The 24,202-nt window shown below is 42.8% G+C and overlaps 1 protein-coding gene across 2 annotated transcripts in view; it reads left to right on the forward strand.

Annotated features, from left to right (window-relative positions):
• The first annotated feature begins 20,651 nt into the window (after positions 1-20,651).
• cfi (complement factor I) overlaps positions 20,652-24,202 on the forward strand; it is a 49,257-nt gene continuing 45,706 nt past the window's right edge. The window contains exon 1 of one of the 2 annotated variants that reach the window (XM_052010100.1): positions 20,652-20,767. In XM_052010100.1, coding sequence (XP_051866060.1) covers positions 20,757-20,767 — 11 coding nt within the window. In that variant the 5' untranslated portion in view covers positions 20,652-20,756. The remainder of the gene's footprint in view (positions 20,768-24,202) is intronic. The other variant, XM_052010101.1, reaches the window with a different exon arrangement.

A 24,202-nucleotide genomic window follows, 5' to 3' on the forward strand; every position in this document is an offset into this window, starting at 1 on the left:
ACATTGTATACATTATACAAAGCAATTATTTCACTGTCAATAATTCTCTTGGGAAATGAAAATACCTTTCATGTGTTAAATTGGAACCTGTGTTTGGCTACATTTGACACAAAGCAATTAGGGCTGCATGTTTTTAGGCTCTCAGAAGACTTGCTAGTTTCTTGGAAATGAAGGTGTACTCAGAAAAACTGTTAGAAACTAACGTAGCGACATAGTGTCTAGAGTTATACAGCCCTTAGCCGCAACTGGACCATGCCAAACATGATGCCTATTTGCATTAATCCCATTTGGCTTCATTAGGCCGGTATCCCTCTACTCCCATTTCCTATCCAAGTATCTGTCCAAATGCCTTTTAAACATTATAATTGTATCTGCCTGTATCACTTCCTCTGGCAGTTCGTACCATATAACCACCACCCTCTGAAAAACCTGCCCCTCAAACCTCCCTTCAATTTTTCCCCTCTCACCTTAAACCTATGCCCTCTGGTTCTAGACTCCCCAAACCTAGGAAAAAGCCTCTGACTATCTATCATATCTATGCCTCTCATAATTTTATAAAGCCCAATAAGGTCACTCTTTAACCTCCTACATTCCAGTGAGAATGATACAGCTTATCCAATCTCTCCATATAACTACAATCCTCCATTCCAGGCAACATCCTGGTGAATCTCTTCCACACTCTTTCTAATACTACCATACCCTTCCTGTAGTTTGGTGACCAGAACTATACAGAGTTATCCAAGTATAGCCTGACCAATTTTTTGTACAACTACAACATGAAATCATATACTAAATGCCTCAGCCTATGAAGATGAGCATGCCAAATACCTTCTTCACAACTCTATCCTGTGTTGCCATTTTCAGGGAGTTATGAACTTTCACGCCATCAACACCACTGAGGTCAACACCATCTTCTGTATGTGTCCTGTTCATTTGACATCCTAAAATGCCATGACCTCAGATTTGTCTTGATCAAATTCCATCTACCACCACTCTGTCCAGTGTGTAGTCTGCTTTGACTTATCTAAAGTAAAATGCTGCAGACTTCAAGAGTGATTTCTCTTGAACCAATAGGAGAATGCTTGTTTCTAACTAATGTACTTTTTACTACTTATGTAGGTTAAACAGGAAAGGAATAAAGTAATACAGACTTACTGAGAAGGTAATGTAATTGCAGTGTTAGTTAAACTATTCTTGGCAGAGTGGAGCTTGATTTAAGGTTGCAAGTTGATGGCTTTGTGCATGCTGTTCAGACTCAACAAGAACTGTAGACTAGCTTCGTACAAGCAGAATAAAAGGAAAAAAACCTAACTTACTCTCCCACTTATGATGTCTATTTGGATTTTTGGAGATCATTCAAATGCTTCCACACAGGAGATTGGTGAACAAGGTTAGAGCACATGGAATTAGTTGTAATATACAAGTGTGATTGAGAGTCAGTTATCATTGCAATAAATAAACCATAGGAATTAACAGGTTCTTGTCAAGTTGTCAGCCAGTTTCTGTTGAGGTACTGAAAGGATTAGAGTTTGGCTGAGGAGATCAAATATCACATTTCCAAGTTTGCTAATGACGTGAAGTGAAAGTGGAAAAGTAAGTTGTGATAAGGAGGCAAAGAGGGGATTTAGACAAGCTAAGCTGAGTGAGCAACATCATAGCAGAAGGAATAAAGTGCATAAAAATGTGAGGTCATCCACATTGTAGAAACAGCAAAAAAGCTGAGTATTTCTCTAAATGGTGAGAGAATGGGACATATTGATGTCCAAAGGGATAAGTTGTCAGAGTCATAGATTTGTACAGCATAGACTGGGCTCTTCAGCCCACCATGTCCATGCTGACCTTTTTGTCAATGGACAATCCCTTTTGCATGCATTAGAATTATATCTTTCTATGCTTTGCCTATTTAAGTGTCTGTCTAAATACCTCTTAAACATTGTAATTATATCTGATCCCACTACCTCCTCTGATAGAGTGATCCAGATATCAACCACTCTCTGTGTAAAAAAAAAACACCCTTCAGGTCCCATTTAAAATTCCTACCTCTCATCTTAAAACTTAGCCCTCTTGTTCTTGATATCGCTACCATCAGAGAAAAGATTCTGACTACCCTATCTATGCCTCCCATAAACACATGTTTCTATCCATTCACCCCTCAGCCTCCTTCACTCCAGGAAAAACAAACCCAGCCTATCAAATCTGTCCCCATAACTAAAGTCCTCCAATCCAGGTAACATCCTGATGAATCTCCTCTGTATTCTCTAGAGTGCAATCACATCCTTCCTATAGTGTGGCGACCAAAACTGCACACAGTTCTCCAAGTGTGGCCTATCCAGTGTTTTGTAAAGTTATAACATCCCAACTCTTATATTCTGTGCCCTGACTAATGAAGGCATATGTGCCACATGCCTTCTTTACCACCCTATTAACCTAGGTTGCCACTTTCAGGGAACCAAGGACTTGAACCCCCAGGTCTCACTGTACATCAATGTTCCTTGGTGCCCTACCAATTACTGTACACGTCCCACCTCTGTTTGACTTCCCAAAGTGCATTACTTTGCACTTGTCTGGATTAAATTCCATCTGTTCACAAGTCACTGTAAGGTGCAGGGAGGAAGGCAAGTATGTGGGATGTACTGCTAGAGGATTTGAGTACAAGAATAAAGATGTCTTAGAATCATAGAATCATAGAAAGTACAGCACAATACAGGACCTTCGGCCCACAATGGTGTGCTGACCTTTAAACCTCACCTAAGATTATCTAACCTCTTCCTCTCACATATCCCTCTATTTTAAATTCCTCCATATGCTTATCTAACAATCTCTTGAATTTGACTAATGTACCTGCCTCCACCACTGCCCCAGGCAGCGCATTCCATGCCCCAACCACTCTCTGGGTAAAAAACCTCCCTCTGATATCTCCCTTGAACTTCCCACCCATTACTTTAAAGCCATGCCCTCTTGTACTGGGCATTGGTGCCCTGGCAAAGAGGCGCTGGCTGTCTACTCTATCTATTCCTCTTAATACTTTGTATACCTCTATCATGTCTCCTCTCATCGTCCTCATCTCCAAAGAGTAAAGCCCTAGCTCCCTTAGTCTCTCCTCATAATCATACTCTCCAAACAAGGCAGCATTCTGGTAAATCTCCTCTGCACCCTTTCCAACACTTCCACATCCTTCCTATAATGAGGCAACCAGAACTGGACACAGTACTCTAAGTGTGGTCTAACCAGAGTTTTGTAGAGCTGCATCATTACCTCGCAGCTCTTAAACTCGATACCACGACTTATGAAAGCTAACCTCCCATAAGCTTTCTTAACTACCCTATCCACCTGCGAGGCAACTTTCAGTGATCTGTGGATATGAACCCGCAGATCCCTCTGCTCCTCCACATTACCCAGAATCCTGCCATTAACTTTGTACTCCGCCTTGGAGTTTGTCCTTCCAAAGTGTACCACCTCACACTTCTCCAGATTGAACTCCATCTGCTATTTCTCAGCCCAGCTCTGCATTGTATCACTGTCCCCCTGCAATCTTCAACAGTCTCCATACTATCCACAACACCACCAAACTTTGTGTTGTCTGCAAGTTTGCCAATCCACCCTTCTACCCCCTCATCCAAGTCATTAATAAAAATCACGAAAAGTAGAGGTCCCAGAACCGATCCTTGTGGGACACCACTAGTCACAGCCCTCCAATCTGAATGCACTCCCTCCACCACAACCCTCTGCTTTCTACAGGCAAGCCAATACTGAATCCACATGGCCAAGCCTCCCTGGATCTCATGCCCTCTGACCTTCTGAAGAAACCTACCATGTGGAACCTTGTCAAATGCCTTACTAAAATCCATGTAGACCACATCTACTGGACTACCATCATCAATCTGCCTGGTCACCTCCTCAAAGAACCCTATCAGGCTTGTGAGACATGATGTGCCCTTCACAAAGCCATGCTGGCTGTCCCTGATCAGACCATGATTCTCTAAATGCCCATAGATCCTAACTCTAAGAATCTTTTCCAACAGCTTGCCCACCACAAACGTAAGGCTCACTGGTCTATAATTCCCTGGACTATCCCTACTTTTTTGAATAAGGGGACAACATTTGCCACCCTCCAATCCTCCGGCACCATTCCCATGGACAACGAGGACTCAAAGATCCTAGCCAACGGTTCAGCAATCTCCTCCCTCACCTTGTGAAGCAGCCTGGGGAATATTCCGTCAGGCCCCAGGGACTTATCTGTCCTAATATTTTCTAACAGCTCCAACACATCCTCCCTCTTGATATCTACATGCTCCAGAACATTAACCTTTCCAACACTGTCCTCAGTGACATCAAGGTACCTTTCCTTGATGAATACTAAAGGGAAGTATTCATTGAGAACCTCAACCACTTCCACAGCTTTCAGGCACATCTTCCCACCTTTGTCTCTAATCGGTCCTACCTTCACTCTCGTCATCCTTCTGCTGTTCACATAAGTGAAAAAAGCTTTGGGATTTTCCTTAACCCTACTCTCCAAGGCCTTTTGGCCTTTTCATTTCCCCTTCTTGCTCTCCTCAGCCCCTTCTTAAGTTCCTTCCTTGCTACCCTATATTCCTCATGAGCCCAATCTGATCCTTGCTGCCTACACCTTATGTATGCTGCCTTCTTCCTCCCAACTAGATGTTCCACCTCTCTTGTCACCCATGGTTCCTTCACCCTGCCATTCCTTGTCTGCCTCACCGGAACAAATTTATCCCTAACATCCTGCAAGAGATCTCTAAACAATGACCACATCTCCATCGTACATTTCGCTTCAAAAATGTCATCTCAATTCACACTCGCAAGTTCTAGCCTTATAGCCTCATAATTTGCCCTTCCCCAATTAATTATCTTCCTGTCCTCTTTGCTCCTATCCTTGTCCATGACAATGCTAAAGGTTATGGAGCAGTGGTTACTGTCCCCCAAATGCTCACCCACCAAGAGATCTGTCACCTGACCCGGTTCATTACCTAATACTAGAACTAATAAGGCATTCCCTCTAGTTGGCCTGTCAACATACTGTGACAGGAAACCATCCTGAACACACTTTACAAACTCTGCCCCTTCTAAACCTTTGGTACTAAGCAGGTGCCAATCAATATTTGGGAAGTTAAAGTCTCCCATGATAAAAACCTTTATTATTCTTGCACCTTTCCAAAATCTGCCTCCCAATCTGCTCCTCAGTATCCTTGCTGCTACCAGGGGGCCTATAAAAAACTCCCAGTAGAGTAACTGCTCCTTTCTTGTTCCTAACTTCCACCCATATTGACTCTAGAGAGGATCCTTCTACATTATCCACCCTTTCTGCAGTTGTAATAGTATCCCTGACCAGTAACGCCACCCTTCCTCCTCTCCTCGCCCCCTTCCTATCCCTTTTAAAACACTGAAATTCAGGAATATTCAGTATCCATTCCTGCCCTGGTGACAGCCAAGGCTCTGCAAGAGCCACAATATCATAGTTCCACTTATTTATCCAAGTTCTCAGTTCATCACCCTTATTCCTGATACTTCTTGCATTTAAGTAAATGCATTTTAACCCATCCACCTTTCTACTTTAATACCCTATACTCTGCTTCTTCTTCCTGAAAGCCTCTCTATATGTTAGATCTGACCTTACTTCTTCCACTGACCTACCCCTTTGGTTCCCATCGCCCTCACAAACTAGTTTAAACCCTCCCAAACCACACTAGCAAACCTGCCTGCAAGAATATTAGTCCCCCTCGAGTTCAGGTGTAGCCTGTCCACTCTGCACAGGTACCACTTCCCCAGAAGAGATCCCAATGATCCAAAAATCTAAGTCCTTGCCCCTTGCACCAACCTCGGCCAAGCATTCATCTGCCATCTCCTCCTATTCTTTCCTTCACTATCACGTGGTACTGGCAGCAATCCTGAGAGCCTTCTACCTAGCTCCCTAAACTCTCTCTTCAGGACCTCATCCCCCTTTCCACCTATGTCATTGGTACCAACATGTACCACAACTTCTGGCTGCTTTCCCTCCTGCTCAAGAATGCTCTGGACCCGATCAGAGACATTCCAGACCCTGGCACCTGGGAGGCAACATACCATCCGGGATTCTCGCTCATGCCCACAGAACCTCCTGTCTGTTCCCCTGACTATCGAGTCCCCTATCACTATTGCCCTCCTCTTCTCCTCCCTTCCCTTCTGGGCAGCAGGACCAGTCCCAATGCCAGAGACCTGGCTTCTCCCGCTTGATCCCCTGTAGGTCATCCCCCTCAACAGCATCCAAAGCGGAATACCTGTTGTTGAAGGGAACAGCCTCTGGGGTCCTCTGCCTTTCTGCCTGTTCCCCTTCTCCTTCTCTCCCCTGACAGTCACCCGTCTCTCTGCGTCCTGGACCCTAGAAGTACCTGCTCTAAGGGGGGGTGGGTGACTGCCTCCCAATGCACAGCATCCACATATCTCTCTCCCTCCCTGATGCTCTGCAATGTTTGAAGTTGTGACTCCAGCTTATCAATTCTGAGCCAAAGTTCCTCCAGCCTCAGGCACTTACTGCAGATGTGGTCACCATGCACCACAGCAGGGTCCACTAGCTCCCACATCATGCAGCTGCAGCACATCGCCATGCCCTCCATCTGAACTAGTTTTTTTTCCCTACCTAGCTGTAGTCTACTTTAAAATTTATAATAATAACAGTAAACCTTACCCGCTATTCACCAGTATTGTTGCAGATGGCCTCTGCCTCTTGATGCCAAAGAGAATGATTGATAAGTGGATCCCACCTTGCCCCGTCACCGCCTAAGCCCATTGATCCAAAGCCCAATCACTCTGCTCCCTCTCACTCCGCTGCCCGCTCCAATCATATTACTGCAATCATATATGAACCTGGTTGAGACTACACAATTTTTCTCTCCCTACCTGACAAAATCTACTGGCTGAAGTGAAGACTTAACACACTGGCTTCTGAGATGGCATATCTGTCATACGAGAAGGGGTTGATTTGGCTAGAGACACAAGACTCTGCAGATGCTGGAATCTGGAGCAACAAACAATCTGCTGGAAGAACTCTGTGGGTCAAGCAACATCTGTGGGAGGAAAGGAATTCTTTCTTGTTCGACCCACTGAGTTCTTCCAGCAGATTGTTTGTTGATTAGGCTGGATCTCCAGGAGAAGGAGATTAAAAGGAAGGGTGACCTTGCTTAAAGGTACAAAATTCTTAGAGGGCTCAACTGGATAGATGCAGGTAGTAAGATTCCTCTAGCAGAGGGGTGTAGAACTTGTAGGCTAAAGGTGAGGTTGAGGAAGTGAAGGGTTAAGAATTGCAACCATACCTATAACTGGCAAACAAAATATATATATATGCATTTATATTTCTTTAGCAAGGACTAGCAAGCTGCTGACCCACTAGTTAGGTTGGAATGTTAAGTATGTTAACTGCCTTTGTTTCGGGTAACGAACCATTCCTATATGTCAGACAGTGGCGATACTGAGTGTAATTAACATCGAGGTGAAGACTTGGTCTGAACAATGAAGGGTGATACCTGCCTTTGAAAGCCTTGATTATAACTCAATTATACTAAGACAAAAGGTGTGAAAGCTGTCTCGGGATCTCTATAGCTTGACCGAAACTCACGGCGCCGTTTGCATGGGATGTGCGTGACAATTCCTGTATAAATGTCTGTCTGCCCTTTGTTCGGGGAGAACTCGGGAAGAGAATTCTCCTAGCGGTGCACTGCTAATAAAGGTATTTGTTCGAATCGACCTCGTGGCACTGTGTTATTTACAGCGGACGGAAAGGGAAATTGATTTCGGGACGACAAGGTGAAGAGAAATTTCTTCACTCAGAGGAATTCTCTATCTCAAAGAATCCTGGAGGCTTAGTTAATATTTCCATTCAAAGAAGAGATGGGTGGATTTCTGAAAATTAAAGAAATCATGGAAATAGTGCAGAAAATGACCTTTGAGACAGAGAATCAGCCATAATTTTGTGAAACAGTGGAGCAGACCCAAAAGCCTACTCCTGCTTCTAGTTCTTAGAATCTTATGCACAGCTTCAGCAAACAATATTAAAGTGACACTACTAGAATCCTGGGAAAAAGCATTGTCCATCTCTAGGCCAAAGTAAGTTAAACTGCAAGGCAGGAAATTTAAATAACCGTTTACGTAAATTAAAAATTTTGATTAAATTACCCGTGTCTTTGTGCTTGCATGAATGTTTTTATTTTTTTGAGACTTCCATTGTTTAGTCTAAAGTGTCTTTATGGTTTCCACAGAGTAAATGTGAATTTTGATGAAGTGGGAGTGAATGTATTTCACTTTAAAGATTTATCGGTTTAATTGAGAGCTACAGCTAAATTCTCTTCAGCTGGAATTTTAAACTATAGTGATAAACAAGTTGCTTTGGTCTCCCAGATAATTGGTTAACCACTTAGTAATGGTTAATTGAAATTTGGTGATACAAAGGAACTGATATTTCAGGATGTAAAGTTGTCATGTGAACTAACAGCCCAGTGTACGTTTAACACAGTGCCCTGTAAGTACAGCATCCATGGAGTGCAGGCTGCAGTGAGTAAGGGACTTAGGTGAGATAAAAGTAACAGTCATGGAATTAAATAAATTGTTTAAATAAATATTAAAATACAGACATGTCAGAGCTGGTGATATGTGGTACGGTGACCACATCTGTAGTAAATGTCTGCATCTTTGGGAACTTTGGTTCACAGTTAATGAGCAAAGTCTGAGATTTGGACACTTCAATGAATTGGGGAGGGGGATCCAAGTATAACAATGGAAACATGCTGGAAACATTCAACAGGTCAGACAGCAGCTATGGAAAGAGAAACAGTTAATGTTACAGGTCTGAAACTCTACAAAACTTGGAAAGAGATAAAAAGGGCAATTTAAAGTTGCAGTGAAGAATGAAGAGGATGAGACCAAGTCAAATGCATTATTTGGGTAGATAGATGGCAACTGTGGTTTTTCGCCTGTGTGTTATGTTGTTAATCATAGGGCTGTGGGACATGCCAAGCAGAACAGCCTGTACTAATGGAGAGAGAAACACTGAGCCAAAATCACAGATGGATGACTGACAGAAATGTTCCGTTCTGATACTGACTGAAAAATAAGTGAGTTACTTAATATTGTAGAATTTGATAATGAGTCCTGTAAGTTACAACATGCCCAAATGGAAAATGAGGGGTTGTTCCCCAAGCTTGCGTTGGGCTTCATTGTAACAGTGCAGGAGGCCACAGTCAGATAGATCAGAGTGACAAGGTCTTGCATGGTAGGCTGTCCCAAAGGTTAGATCACATGGACTCTAAAACCAGAGGGCATAGGTTTAAGGTGAGAGGGGAACGATTTAAAGGGAAACTGAGAGGCAAGTTTTCCATACAGAGGGTGGTGGGTGCATGGAATGAGCTGCCAGAAAGTACATTTACAGCATTTAAAGGACATTTGGAAAGGTGCATGTATAGGAAAAGTTTAGAGGTATATGAGGCAAATGGGTCTAGCTCAGGAAGACACCTTGGTTGGCATGGAGGAGTTGTGCTGAATAACTCTGTGACTCTGTTTCAGACCTACCAGTGGCCCTTTCTCAAACCAGACCATACTGCCTCCTCCATTCTGACTAAAACATACAAATATGTATGTCACCTCCACTCCTTATTTCTGCACATCTTTTCCTGTAAGAACCAAGTGTGTCAATTAACATCCTACAATATTTTTGATGATGACCTTGACAACTCACGTAAAATTGATAAACATCTTCCTGCGCTACATCCTCACTTCTAGAGCAACACTTCTGCCATTGCTTTCCAGCCTTACTTGTTACTACAGCTTCCTGAACATCAATAAGGAAGATATTTGCAGATATTTATCTCTTCATTTCTTCCAGTAAGACTCTCAGATCTGTATTTGTATAGACAGGTGTTGGCTTCTCATGTATTCAGCCATTGGTCAATGTATCTCACCACAGATTCAGTTTTCAAATGACTACCACCATTTTTTTTTAGCTTCAATATATCTCCCCTCTCATCAATCATTAAGGACCCTCACCATCCGGGTCATGCCCTCTTCTCATTACTACCATCAGGGAGGAGGTACAGGAGCCTGAAGACCCACACTCAACGATTCAGGAACAGCTTCTTCCCTTCTGCCACTGGATTTCTGAACAGTCCATGAACCCTACCTCATTATTCCTTTCTTTTGCACTATTTATTTATCTTGGTAATTTATAGTAATTTTATGTCTTTGCACTGTACTGCTGCTGCAAAACAACAAATTTCATGTGATTTAAGTCAGTGATAATAAATCTGATTCTGATTTTGATTTTGATTCTGATTCCGATTCCCCTTTAGGAGTTGCAGAAAGCAATTAAATAGCACCACCACTCACACTATTGGCCCTTTGCTGATGTCTGCAGCCATTGAGTACAGGGGATCCCACATTATAACCATTTGGGTAACAGAAATTCACCCTCACATAACTGATGAAATACTACCCTGAAATTTGAGATCCAGAATAAAAATTCACACTCACGAAGTTTCTGTGGAAAGAAAACAAATAAACGTGAGAGAAAAAACATTTTTTTTTCTCACGTTTGCTGACACGTGCAAATAATATGGCTTTGTATTACGGAAAATCATGATACAGACCATTTTCCAGAATGCAATCCCACCTCCCACGTAACACAGAACTGCAGGTATTGGATGCAGTCATACAAAGCAGGGGGCACGTAGCAATTTACTTCACTGCCTAAAGCATAATTAATTCCATATTGGTGTGGGGATAATTACATATTGAATATCCCTCGTTTGGTTTGGAGGTAATCCAGTTTCTCTCCAAAGAAAAATTAGAGCTTCATTAGGCGGTTGCATAATTATAATGAAATTTAAAACCCCAAAGTTTAGACAACAGTCATTGTGGAAACCAATATGTGCAACAATAAGATATAAAGATTTTTATTTATTTGGTATAGTACCAGCATGGTATCAGAGCGGTTAGCGTGATGCTATTACAGCGCCAGCGATCGGAGTTCCCGCTGCCGTCTGTAAGGAGTTTGCATGTTCTGCCCGTGACTGCGTGGGTTTCCTCCGGGTGCTCAGTTTCCTCCCACATTCCAAAGAGGTACGGGTAGGTTAACATGGGTTTAAATGGGCGGCACGGTCTCGTTGGGCCGAAAGGGCCTGTTACTGTGCTGTAAATAAGGTTTTAAAGTTTTTAATAATAGATGCAATTAATATCTACTGTGTTCAAAAGTCACCACATGTACAATGTAGAAAATGAAGTTACAGTAAATTATTACAAATCTGGCATTTGTATTTTCTTGTTTACTCCATGTAGATGTGCCCTTGACAAAAGGGAACAAATTCAGCAAAGCAAATACTGAAACAGAGATGAGTTAATAATTGGCTATTTTCCCCTGCAATACTTAATGTTATCCTGGGCAGATAATACACAGTTAAATATACTTACTAGTATAATTAAAATGATCTTGAAGTGATTTTATAAAACAAATGTACATGATCGATGTTCCAGTGCTTAATTCTTTCTTGTGTGTATGTGTGAGTGTGCATGTATATGTGTGTGTGTGTGTGCGCGCGCGCGTGTGTAAATGTGTGTGCATGTGTAAATGTGTGTGCATGTGTATATATAAGTGTGTGTGTATTTAAGTGTGTATGTGTGTGGCTGTGTGAGTGTGGAGGTCATGGCTAGGTGGGGTTCCGACCTGTTTTCACAGACTTGTTGATGTCTAAGTCCTGCCTGTTGCAGTTTTCAAACAGGCCTCTGAATTAACAACCAAATGTTTCTGGCTGAAAATAGTAATGCTTGCATTTAAACAGCACCTTTTATGATCTATTGCCAATGAAGTATTCTAAGGTATTGTAACAGCCAATTTGTGCACAGCAAGATCTGACAATTAACAATGAGAAAAATGATTTAATCAGCTTTTGTTTTAGTCTGTTTAAATATATAGCCTTGTACAGTGGTCTCAGAGTGCAGACTTTGGTGAGTGAGGGGGCTTCAGTGAGGAGACTGGGTGGTGCGTAGCATCTAGTGGTATTTCTGTCTTTCTTTACCGCTTTAATTCTCTCAGTAAAAGTGTCCCTAGTGACCATTTGGGGAGGTAGTGAGTCAAGGTGCAGGTCCCGACTGACCATCTAGTGCAGCTGGAGTTGTGGGTGGATTCGCAGTCTGCAATGCCGAAGACATCATGCAGAGCATATTTAATGAGCAGGCCACTGAACAATTATTGGTTGCACAGGGAGAGAAGCAGTGGTTGACCACCAGGTGGATCAGTATGTGCAAGCAAGTAGTGCAGGAGTCCCCTGTGGCCATCTCCCTCTTAAGCAGATATTCTGTTGGGAATGGTTGGCGGGGCGCAAGGTGCAGGAGTTGGGATGTCACGTTGCAGTTGTACAAAACATTCATCAGGGTGCACTTGGAGTAGTGTATACAGTTCTGGTCACCACACTACAGGAAGGATGTGCCAGCATTAGAAAGAGTGCAGAAGAGATTCACCAGGATGTTGCCTGGGATGGAGGGTTTTACTTATAAGGAGGGTTTGGATAGGCGGGGTTTATTCTCACTGGATCACTGGAGGCTGAGGGGTGAACTTATACAGGCTTATAAAATTATGAGGGACTTAGATAGGAGAAATAGGGTCTTTTTTCTAGGGTGGGTGAATCTAAAACAAGAGGACAGAGGTTCAAGGCAAGATGGGAGAAATTTAAAGGAAATCTGAGGGGCAATTTTTCACAGAGTGTAATGGTTATCTGGAACAAGCTTCCAGAGGAAGTGACAGAGACAGATACAATTACAGCATTTAAATGGATAAGGAAGGAATAGAGGGTTAGGGGCCTAATGCAGGCAAATCTGATTAGCATGGATAGGCATCATGGTTGGCATGGATGACTCGGGCCAAAGGATGCATTTCAGTGCTGTACAACTCTATGACTCTAAGCAGCAATTGCAACGATTGTGGCACCACAGCTGGCTCTGCTGCACAGGAGTGTCATCAGGATGGGGGAAGACCGAGAGAGCCATATGATAGGGGATCGATTGCAAGGGGAGCAACCAAGCCTTCTGTGGCCACAAATGAGATTCTCAACTGATATGTTGTTTCCCTGGTGCGGTTCAGTGATGTTCTGGTGCGGCTGCAGGACATTCTGAAAGTATAGGGTGGACAGCCAGAGACTGTGATCCACATTGGTACTGCTGACATCAGTAAAATCAGGGAAGAGGTCCTGCAAAGTAAATTTAGAGAGCTGATCACAGATTAAGGAGCAGGATATCTAAGGATGTAATCCCTGGATTACTTCCAGGTTCCATCTACGAGTGAGTATAGGAATAGGAGGATGGGTCAGGTGAATGCATGGTCAAAACAATGGTCAGAAGAAGGGCTTTAGATTTTTGGATCATGAGGACACTTAAGGTGAAGGTGAGACCTGTACAAGCAGGACAGTTTGTACCTGAACAGGTCCAACATCCTTGCAGGGAGGTTTGCTCATGCTTTTGGCAAGGGTTTAAACTAATTTGGCAGGGGAATTGGGCACAGAGTATATTAGTTGGGGAGGTTTAGTCAAATATAGAAGAAAAGCTAAGTCAGTCCAGTGGGCAGAGCCAACATGGGCAAGGAAAGGTGCATGGGAGGACTGGAATGAGAAATGACCTATTTTAAGGGAAGGAACCTGAGTGGTAAGGCAGACGAAGCTTAAAGCATCGATAAGCACATGGGAATATGATAATTTTGCAATCACAAGATAAGACTGAAAGAACAGGGCTGGCAACTCGGTGTTCCAGGGTATAGAAGTTTCAGGGGTTATAGGGAAGGAAGTAAAAGAGGGAAGGGCATTACAGTATTGAATAAGGAAATCATCGCTACAATAATGATGGAGGATATCCCAGAAAGCTATTCAAATGATGCCATATGGGTAGAGCTTAGAAATAAGAAAGGGGGTATCATTTAGAGGTATACCACAGACCTCCCAACATTCAGCAGGAGTTAGAAGGGTAGAAAGGTGTCGGAGCAATACGTTCATAACAATTGGGGATTTTAACTTGCCCAATATTAACTGAGATCTGTTTAGTGTGAAAAGCTTAGAGGGAGTGGAATTTTTAAAGTGTATCCAAAAGAGCTTTATGTGCTGCTGTGGAGGTAGTCCCACTGGAGAAGGGCAGTACTGGATCTAATACTAGGGAATGTAGCTGGTCAAGATGTTGAATTGTCTGGAGGTGAGCTTTTTGGGGATGGTGAACATAACTCTGGATGTTTCAAGGTAGTTATGGAAAGGGATAAAGGTGGTCTGGAAATCAGGTCCTAAACCTGAGGAAGGCCACTTTCAAAATGAAAATATGTACAGAAATTGAACAGAACCAGTTTGTATGTATTACCTTTTTCTTCTTCTCTTGACATTTTTTTCTCTCCTCTTCTGGCTTGAATTAATTCCTCTGTAATACCATTTATTTCTTGCTGATCATTTTGTGTTCCAGAGCCTTTTTCTTCAGCAATTGTGGTCTCTTCAGACCAAGAATTGGCTTATTTTGACTTAAGTGAATGAGAACGGAACAAATCAATTACTTTGACACATTTAGCAGCATTGGTTTCAACTCAATCCATGTCCAAGTCATCACTGACCAAATTTTTCTCATAATCAGTGTTATCCTTCCCAGAAGCTTGCATGATTCCTTTCTTAGGAAGCCCGCTCAGTCCGTCATCATTGATGGATAGCACTGACTTGATGGATGGATTTGCCTCAACACTTGTATTCTGAATACTCCAGTTCATTGTCACTACAAAGAAAGCCAAAACATCGCCAGGTTTAATCATTATTTTTTGCCACAGCCTTGAGATTGTGGGTGAAGTTGTTGTGAATCCTGATGCTTAAGATCTCATGACTGAATGGGGTAAGATCAATGGGCCAGCTGATCTTTGCCTGCAAAGCATTTTCATGTATTTTTATGCTGGAAGATTTGTCTTCATTCTGGTAAAGACCAATAAAAGGCAACTTGCATCTTGATGGAGGGAAGACAGGGACTCAGTTTGTTCCCGTATTTGACCTTGTTACTGCAGCCAACGGCAACCTGGACCACATGCAGTCAATACCATCTCCTCCTCACTGAAGTCACCGTTTGTGATGCTGCTCCTCCCTGAATGACACCTCTACTGTTGTGGGAGCAGCAAATTGTAGTACGCATGGCAGATCAGCAGCTGCAACCAGGAATATGACCATTACCTTGACTTCTACATTGAGAGCAATCCAGGCCCATGTGCATTGCTGGAGGCCTCCCTGTAAAGTGTCATCTATCTCAGGGATGACTGACTTGGAATTTGGCTCATTACTGCCAAATTAGTCTTTTCTCAATCATCAGCAAAGTGCTGGAAGAGTAAGTGGTATCAAGGGAAGCTTGGCTGTGTGGATTCAGAATTGGCTTGCCTGTAGAAAGCAGAGAGTTGTGGTGGAGGGAGTGCATTCAGATTGGAGGGCTGTGACTAGTGGTGTCCCACAAGGATCGGTTCTGGGACCTCTGCTTTTTGTGACTTTTATTAATGACTTAGATGAGGGGGTGGAAGGGTGGGTTAGCAAGTTTGCAGATGACACAAAGATCGGTGGTGTTGTGGATAGTGTGGAGGGCTGTTGAAGCTTACAGAAGGATATTGACAGGATGCAGAGCTGGGCTGACAAGTGGCAGATGGAGTTCAATCCGGAGAAATGTGAAGTGGTACACTTTGGAAGGACAAACTCCAAGGCAGAATACAAGGTAAATGGCAGGATTCTGGGCAGTGTAGAGGAGCAGAGGGATCTGGGGGTTCATATCCATGGATCACTGAAAGTTGCCTCACAGGTGGATAGGGTAGTTAAGAAAACTTATGGAGCATTAGCTTTCATAAGTCATGGGATCGAGTTTAAGAGCCACGAAGTAATGATGCAGCTTTTCAAAACTCTGGTTAGACCACACTTAGAGTACTGTGTACAGTTCTGGTTGCCTCATTATAGGGAGGATGTGGAGGCGTTGGAGAGGGTGCAGAGGAGATTTACCAGGATGCTGCCTGGATTAGAGAGTATGGATTATGAGGAGAGACTAAAGGAGATAGGGCTTTACTCATTGGAGAGAAGGAGGATAAGAGGAGACATGATAGAGGTATACAAAATATTATGAGGACTAGATAGAGTGGACAGCAGCGCCTCTTTCCCAGGGCACCAATGCTCAATACAAGAGGGCATGGCTTTAAAGTAATGGGTGGGAAGTTCAAGGGAGATGTCAGAGGGAGGTTTTTCACCCAGAGTGTGGTTGGTGCATGGAATGTGGTGCCTGGGGTGGTGGTGGAGGCTGATACGTTGGTCAAGTTCAAGAGATTGTTAGATAAGCATATGGAGGAATTTAAGATAGAGGGATATGTGGGAGGAAGGGGTTAGTTAATCTTAGGTGTGGTTTGAAAGTCGGCACAACATGGTGGGCCTAAAGGCCTGTATTGTGCTGTATTGTTCTATGTTCTATGTTCTAAGGGGCACCAGCTAATTGACAAACTGCTTACCAATGCTCATTTTTGGTTTTGCCAGGGCCACTTGGCTTCAGACCTCATCACAGCTTTCTTCCAAGCAAGGACAATGACCTGAAATCTAACGGTGAGGTGAGACTGCCTACCCTTGACAACTGGGCAGCATTTGACCAAGATGTCTAGTAAAGCTTAAATCAATAAGCATTAAGGGGAAAGCACTCCAATAGTCAGAGTCAGACCTCACACGAAGGAAGATGGATGTGGTTGTCAATTATCTCAGCTCCAGGGTGTCACTGCAGGAGTTTCCTATGGCAGTTCCTCAGACTACTCATCTTCAGCTGCCTCATCAATACCTCCCTTCGATCTCAAAGTTAGAAATCATGTCACGGAAACCAGCCTCCCCTCCATGGACTCTGTCTATACCTCTTGCTGCCTCAGTGAAGCAGCCAGCATAATCAAAGACCCCACACACAGCCGGGTCATTCTCTCCTCTCCCATCAGGCAGAAGATACAGGAGCCTGGGGGCACATACTGCCAGGCTCAAGGACAGCTTCTACCCCACTGTGATAAGACTATTGAACGGTTCCCTTATATGATGAGATGGACTCTTGACCTCACAATCTACCTTGTTGTGACCTTGCACCTTATTGTCTACCTGCACTGCACTTCCCCTGTAGCTGTGACATTTTACTCTGTACTGTTATTGGTTTTACCTGTACTACCTCAATGCACTCTGTACTACATCAATACACTCTGTACTAGCTCAATTTAACTACACTGTGTAATGAATTGACCTGTACAAACGGTACGCAAGACAAGTTTTTCACTGTACCTCGGTACGAGTGACAATAATAAACCAATACCAATACCAAATGAGTGCATTTGCTGATGATTGCAATGTTCAATTTCATGCTTGCATGCAGTAAGGTTGAGGAACATTCAAAACAAAAGGTTGTTGACTTGAAATGTTTCTCTGTTTCTCTTTCCACAGCTGCTGACAGACCTACTGAGTGTTTCCAGCATTTTCTGTATTTATTGCCTTCATAGGTCGAGGCATTAAGTATAAGAGTTGGGACATCATATGGCAACCGTACAAAACATTGGTTAGACCACATTTAGAGTACTCTGTACAGTTATGGTCACCACACTACAGGAACGATGTGGTTGCAATAGAGAGAGTACAGAAGAGATTGACCAGGATGTTGCCTGGAATGGAGGTTTATAGTAATAAGGAGAGGTTGGATAAATTGGGTTTATTTCACTGGAACACAGGAGGCTCAGGGGTGACCTTATATGGATTTATAAGATTATGAGGGGCATAGATAGGATAGATAGTCAGAGTCTTTTTCCCAGGGCAGGGGAATCTAGAACCAGAGGGCACAGGTTTAAGGTGAGAAAGAAGAAATTTACAAGAGCAGATCAGAGACAGTGAGGTTGTTTTCTCTGGAGAGATGGAGGCTGAGAGAAGACCTGATAGAAATTTGTAAAATTATGAGAGGCATAGATATCGTAGATAACCAGTATCTTTTTCCCAGGGTCGATATGTCTAATACTAGAGGACATACATTTAAGGTGAGAGGGGGAAAGTTCAAAGGAGATGTGCGGGGCAAGCTTTTCACACAGAGAGTGGTGGGTGCCTAGAGTCCACTGCCAAGTGTGGTGGTGGAGGCAAAGTCAAACTCAAAGTTGAATTTATTGTCATATGAACAAGTACATGTATGCACAGGTGCAATGAAAATCTTACTTGCAGCAGCATCACAGGCACATAGCATCATATAAGCAGCATTCACAAGAAAAACATAAAATAAACATAAATTATACGCAATTTTTACAAGAAAGAACACAATTAGAAAAAAATAGTAAGTCCATTTTAGTGCAAAGTGATCAAAGTGGTCATAGTGTTGCTAAACTGTAGTGATTAGGGTTTTGCCAGTTGGTTCAAGAACCAAATGGTTGAAGGGAAGTAGCTGATCTTGAATCTGGTGGTGTGGGACTTCAGGCTTCTGTACCTCCTGCCCGATGATAGCTACAAAAAGATGGTGGGGATCTTCGATGATGGATGTTGCCTTCTGAGGCAGTGCCTCCTGTAGATACTACCGATAGGGAGTGGGGATATGCCCGTGATGTATTGGGCAGAGTCCACTACTCTCTGCAGCTTCTATATTCCTGCACATTTGAATTGCCGTACCAGACCATGAAGCAACCAGTCAGGATACCTACGACAGTATATCAGTAGAAGTTCGTTAGAGTGTTCAGTGACAAGCCGAACCTTCTTAACCTCCTAAGGAAGTAAAGATGCTGGTGCGCTTTCCTTATGATTGCATCTATGTGCTGGGCCCAGGACAGGTCATCTGATATGTCAACGCCAAGGAATATAAAGCTGCTGACCCTCTCCACTGCTGATCCACCAATGCAGACTAGTGCAGGTTCGCCCTCCTTCCCCTTCCTGAAGTCAACGATCAGCTCTTTAGTTTTGCTGACGTTGAGTGAGAGGTTGTTGTTGGGGCACCACTCAACCAGGAGCCATATCGCGCTCCGGTAAGCTGGCTCATCACCACCTGTGATTTGTCCAACAACAGTGGTGTCATCAGCAAATTTGAAGATGGCATTAGAGCTGTGCGCAGCCACACGGTCATGTGTGTACAGAGAGTAGAGCGGGGGGCTAAGCACGCAGCCTTGAGGTGCGCCTGTGTTGATGGTCAGTGAGGAGATGTTGTTACCAATCATCACTGATTGAGTTTGCCAATGAAGAAGTCGAGTATCCCATTGCAGAGGGAGGTACAGAGGCCCTGGTCTTGAAGCTTGATGATGTTTATCTTTTAAGCAGGGAATGGAGGGATACGGACCATGTTCTGGCAGAAGGGATTAGGTGTCATTAGCTTAAGATATCTTTATTAGTCACATGTACATCGAAACACACAGTGAAGTACATCTTTTTGCGTAGTGTTCTGGGAGCAGCCCACAAGTGTCATCACGCTTCCGGTGCCAACATAGCATGCCCACAACTTCCTAACCCGTACGTCTTTGGAATGTGGGAGGAAACCGGAGCACCCGGAGGAAACCCACAAAGATACAAGGAGAACGTACAAACTCCTTACAGACAGTGGCCAGATTTGAATCCGGGTCGACGGCGCTATAAAGTCGGATTTGACCAGCACAACATCGTGGGCTGAAGGGTCTGTTCCTGTGCTATGTTCTATGTTCTATGACTCAACTCTTGACACTCTTTCTAACATCTAAAAAACACAGATCAGGAGTGTGATTGTTGAATGTCCAATTGCTTGGATGAGTTCACGTCCAGCAACTCTCAAGAAGCTCAGTACATCCAGGACAAAGCAGCCCACTTGATTGGCCACCTTAAGCATTCATGCTGCAGAGATGCCATCTATACATTCATTGCACTTATTACCCCAGTCATTACAACAGCGTATCCCAAAACTGAGACGTCTACCACCAGGAAGGAAATGAGCTGCAGGTGCATGAGAACACTACCACCTGCAGGTTCCCCTTCAATCACACTTGGAATTATATCACCAATCCATTGCTGGGGCTAAATCCTAGATTTCCCTATCCAGCAACATTGAGGGAGTACCTTCACCAGAAAGAATGCAATGGTTCAAGAAGGTGGCTCAAAGGACAGCTTCTCAAGGGCAACTAAGGATGGGAAATAAATGTTGGTCTTGGCAGATCTAAAAATATAAATAAATAAATAAATAATCATTAGGCTGCAAAAGCATTGCACCTTGGAGAGATCAAGATTGGATCTTGTATCTTTGGAAACTTTATGAGGATCTTCATACATGTGCACTTCTGTGTCTCCTCTGTCAAGGTCCCCAAATTTGCTTTAGTTGTGTGGTCTGAAGCTCTGACTCAAAAAGCACTGTCGCTTATGACATAGTGGCACCCATAAAATTAACAAGAGGCTGCAATCCCTTTGTGCTAACCAATCAGCAAGAGAAATTTAAAAAGGGATAGGAATGGAAAAAAAAACTGTATACTCTAAATGGCGAGAGGCACTGAAATCAGCAACCGTACCCACATAGTAAGCATTCAGAAAACATTTGTACTGACAAAACTGCTTTCAACGGTTTCATTGTTGGACTTGTCTGAGCTGACTGCTCTTACACAATATTTGGTTGAAAATTAATCAGTCAACATTGATTTTTTAGTGCAGAAAGAATTTGCTATTTCTTAGTGGAGTGAGAAGTGTTTATGGTAGTAGGTGTTACCATGATTTTCTCCATGCTTCTACTCCTTTTGATGTGCCTTTTCGTTACTGCAGATGAGCAAAAGGTAAAAACTTTCACTGATAATAATAATGATTGTAGCTCAGCTGAATATTTCATAATCAAGTATTCAGAGGGTTTCTCTGAGATACCTGTGGTCAGTGTGCTCTAGTGACACCGAGAATGTGTACTGACTGCTGCAGTATTGGATAATTCAGATTTGGAAGATCTATGGTTCAATCCAAGATCTATGCCTTGTTAGCAGGTGGGATCATTTGAGGCTTCTTCAATTAGTCTAGGTGTTCCCCAGTTACAGAGGGGTCACCGACTGGAAGGTGCTCACTTGTGGGCATCAGACCACGATGGGATTCATTCTGCTCTGTTAATCCATATGGTTGAATAAAGAGGGACCCTGGTTTACCAGTAGTGTTTACAAGTAAAACCCATTTTCAGTTTGAAGCATTTTCTGTCTGTTGCTTGTATTATTTTCTCTATTTGTTTGTGTGTTTGTGAATCTGTCCTGTGGATTTTTTCTCTCCATTATTTGGGCAAACCTTTGTCTTTTATACCTTTGGTTCATCACACCTTCTCTGTAAGGAAATGGAAGGCTGTGCTTGTGTGGAGCAGAAAGGTTGACCTGAGGGTTGTGTTACCTTATGTAAAATTTGCAGACTATTTATTCCATTAAACCACTTTCAGCCATTGCTGTGTCAGTTCTTCTCTTCCAGCATTTTTCTATTTATTTAACTACTTGGTTACTTTTCTTTCCTCAGTTTTCTGTCCCTGCTCATCTGCTGCTGAAACCTTCATCTATGCATTGTTACCCCTCGATTTGATTATTCCAACACTTTCCTGGCCTGTCTCCCATGTTCTATCATCCATTAACTTGAGATCACCCAAATTTTGCTTCACATGTTCAAACTTGCATAACTTCTGCTTACCTCTGTACTTGTTGACGTACATAGGACGCCAGCTTAGCAACAGCTTGAATGCATTTCTCACAGGTTCCTCAATCTTGGTCTTTTGCTCACACAACTTAATCACTCCAATGTTGGCCTCCATGTCTTCAGCTGTCAAAACCCTAATCTCTTGAATTTTTGCTACAGAATCTTAACATCTTTCCCTCCCTTTTTCAAGTTTTCCTTCACTTTTGGCCCAGTCTTTAACTACTTGCCTAGCACTTTGTATGGCTTGGCGGAAAATTTTGTCTAATAACACCCATCCTCAGTGTCTCAGGACATCTTCCTATGTTAAAGTCACTATACCAGTTGTTATGATTGTTGAAAAATTATACCCTCATGTTAAATTTTATCAACATCTCATAATCTACTTATTCTGGTCGGTAATTTACAAAATAGAAAGGTGACAAAATTTGTTTTTGGAATAAATATTGTAAGATCTAATTCCTATTCAACGTGGCTATGTATGTTTGTCCTATGCAACCATTGTAGCTCCCATTCACTGCTGTGTCAAATGTTACAAATGCATACTGTAACTACTTGGCATACAATTCTTTCAGTCCATCCTCTTGGATACTGTGGTGTCAACATAACCTTGGAGGATGAAATTTCTATCTTCATGAATTTTAGTAAAAAAAAACTTAGGACAAGAAATTCCATTATGCCTTTTTGAACTTCTACTGGGAAGAAAAGTTACAGCTTAATGTCATTTGTCCTTATGTGGGCAGAGTTCTCACTCATGGAAGCAAATAAGTATCAACTGAGCATTACAAACTACCGGAACAATGGACAACATAGAAAAACAAGAAGAAATTTGGATCTTGCATGAGAGTAGGCCATGATGTCTGCACTGAACATGATGCCAAATTGAACTAAGTCTCTTCTGCCTGTACAGTCCATATTCCTCCATTCCATGTGTGTATCTAACAGCCACTTAAATGCCAGTATCGTATCTGGTACCACCATTACCCCTGGCAGCCCGTTCCAGGCACCTACCACTCTCTGTGAAAAAAACTTGCCCACACATCTCTTGTAAACTTTCCCCTTCTCACCCTAATGCATGTTCGCCAGGACTTGACATTTCTACCCCGGGAAAAAGATTCTGACTGTCCACCCTATCTATGCCTCTCATAATTTTATTACTTTCTATCAGGTCTCCCCTCAGCCTCCAACGCTCCAGAGAAAACAACCCAAGTTCGTCCAACCTCTCCTTATAGCTCAGACCCTCTACACCAGGCAAAACCCTGGTAAACCTCTTTTGTACACTTTCCAAAGCCTCCACATCCTTCCTGTAATGGGGTGACCAGAATTGCACACAATATTCCAAGTGTGGCTGAACCAGAGTTTTATATAGCTGCAACATGACCTCCTTACTCTTATACTCAGTGCCCCAACCAATGAAGGCAAGCATGCCATATGCCTTCTTTACCACCTTATCTACTTGTGCGGCCGCTTTCAGGGAGCTATGGAGTAGAGAGAGAGAAAGAGTTTGGGTAATCAGACAGATGAAGGCCTGGTGAGAGGTAACTTTCCAAATTAATTCTTGAGATGTGGGCAGACTGACAAGCTTACATTTGGCAGTTATCCTTGAGAAGGCAGTGGTGAAATTGCTCCCACTGTGCTACTCAGCAGGGAGCTCCAGGATTTTGTCCCATCAGCTAAAAAGCAATCTAAGCAATATTCAGACACGGGAGACTGCAAATGCTGGAATTTGGAGCAACACACAGAGGTGCTGGAGGAACTCAGCAGGTCAAGAAGCACCTATGGAGGGAAATGGACAATCCACTTTTTGGATCAAGACCCTTCATTTGGATTCAATGAAGTGTCTCAACCCAAAACGTCGACTGTCCATTTCCCTCCATAGTTGCTTTCTGACCTGTGGAATTCCTCCAGCACCTCTGTGTGTTGCTCAACAATATTCAGTGTAGATTTTGAGGATAAATAAATGAATGAATAATTAAAAAGGCAGACGAGACAGAGCAGAAGTCAAAGCCAAGAATGTTCAGAATATGGAAATGAAAGCACTGTCTACAGGTGGAAATAATTAAGTAGAAAGTAATAATGCTAGGAGAAAAAGAGAACCTTTGAAATATAAGAGAAGAGAAATGTAATCAGAATGTACAACGAGAGATGGCCTGAAAATAGTTTAAGATGAACAATAACTTGAGTAAGGTGAAGAGGCTGACCAGTTGCTGGCTGGCACCCTAATTTCTAAGTCTTTTTAAAATAAAAACAGAGCTAGGACGGAGAAGGTTTTCAAAATTATGAGGGATTTTGGAAGGTTACTAATGTAAGATTCTTCCCATTGGTTGGCAACTGTGACAGAGAATTAGAGACTAATTATAACCAATAAGTGATCAGGGAAAAGAATTTCTGCACAGATCACAGAATGCTTGAGAACATGGCTACTGACTCAGATTAAAATATCGTTAAAAGTAGTTGGTTAAGTATTGAGGAGGAGAAATTTAAATGAACAGAAAGGAGGGCCAGGCCCCATTGGCAGACTTGCATTGCCTGAGCATCAATAAACCAGATGTTCTTTC

Source organism: Pristis pectinata, chromosome 2, assembly GCF_009764475.1.
Source record: "Pristis pectinata isolate sPriPec2 chromosome 2, sPriPec2.1.pri, whole genome shotgun sequence".
In the NCBI taxonomy this organism is placed as follows: Eukaryota; Metazoa; Chordata; class Chondrichthyes; order Rhinopristiformes; family Pristidae; genus Pristis; species Pristis pectinata.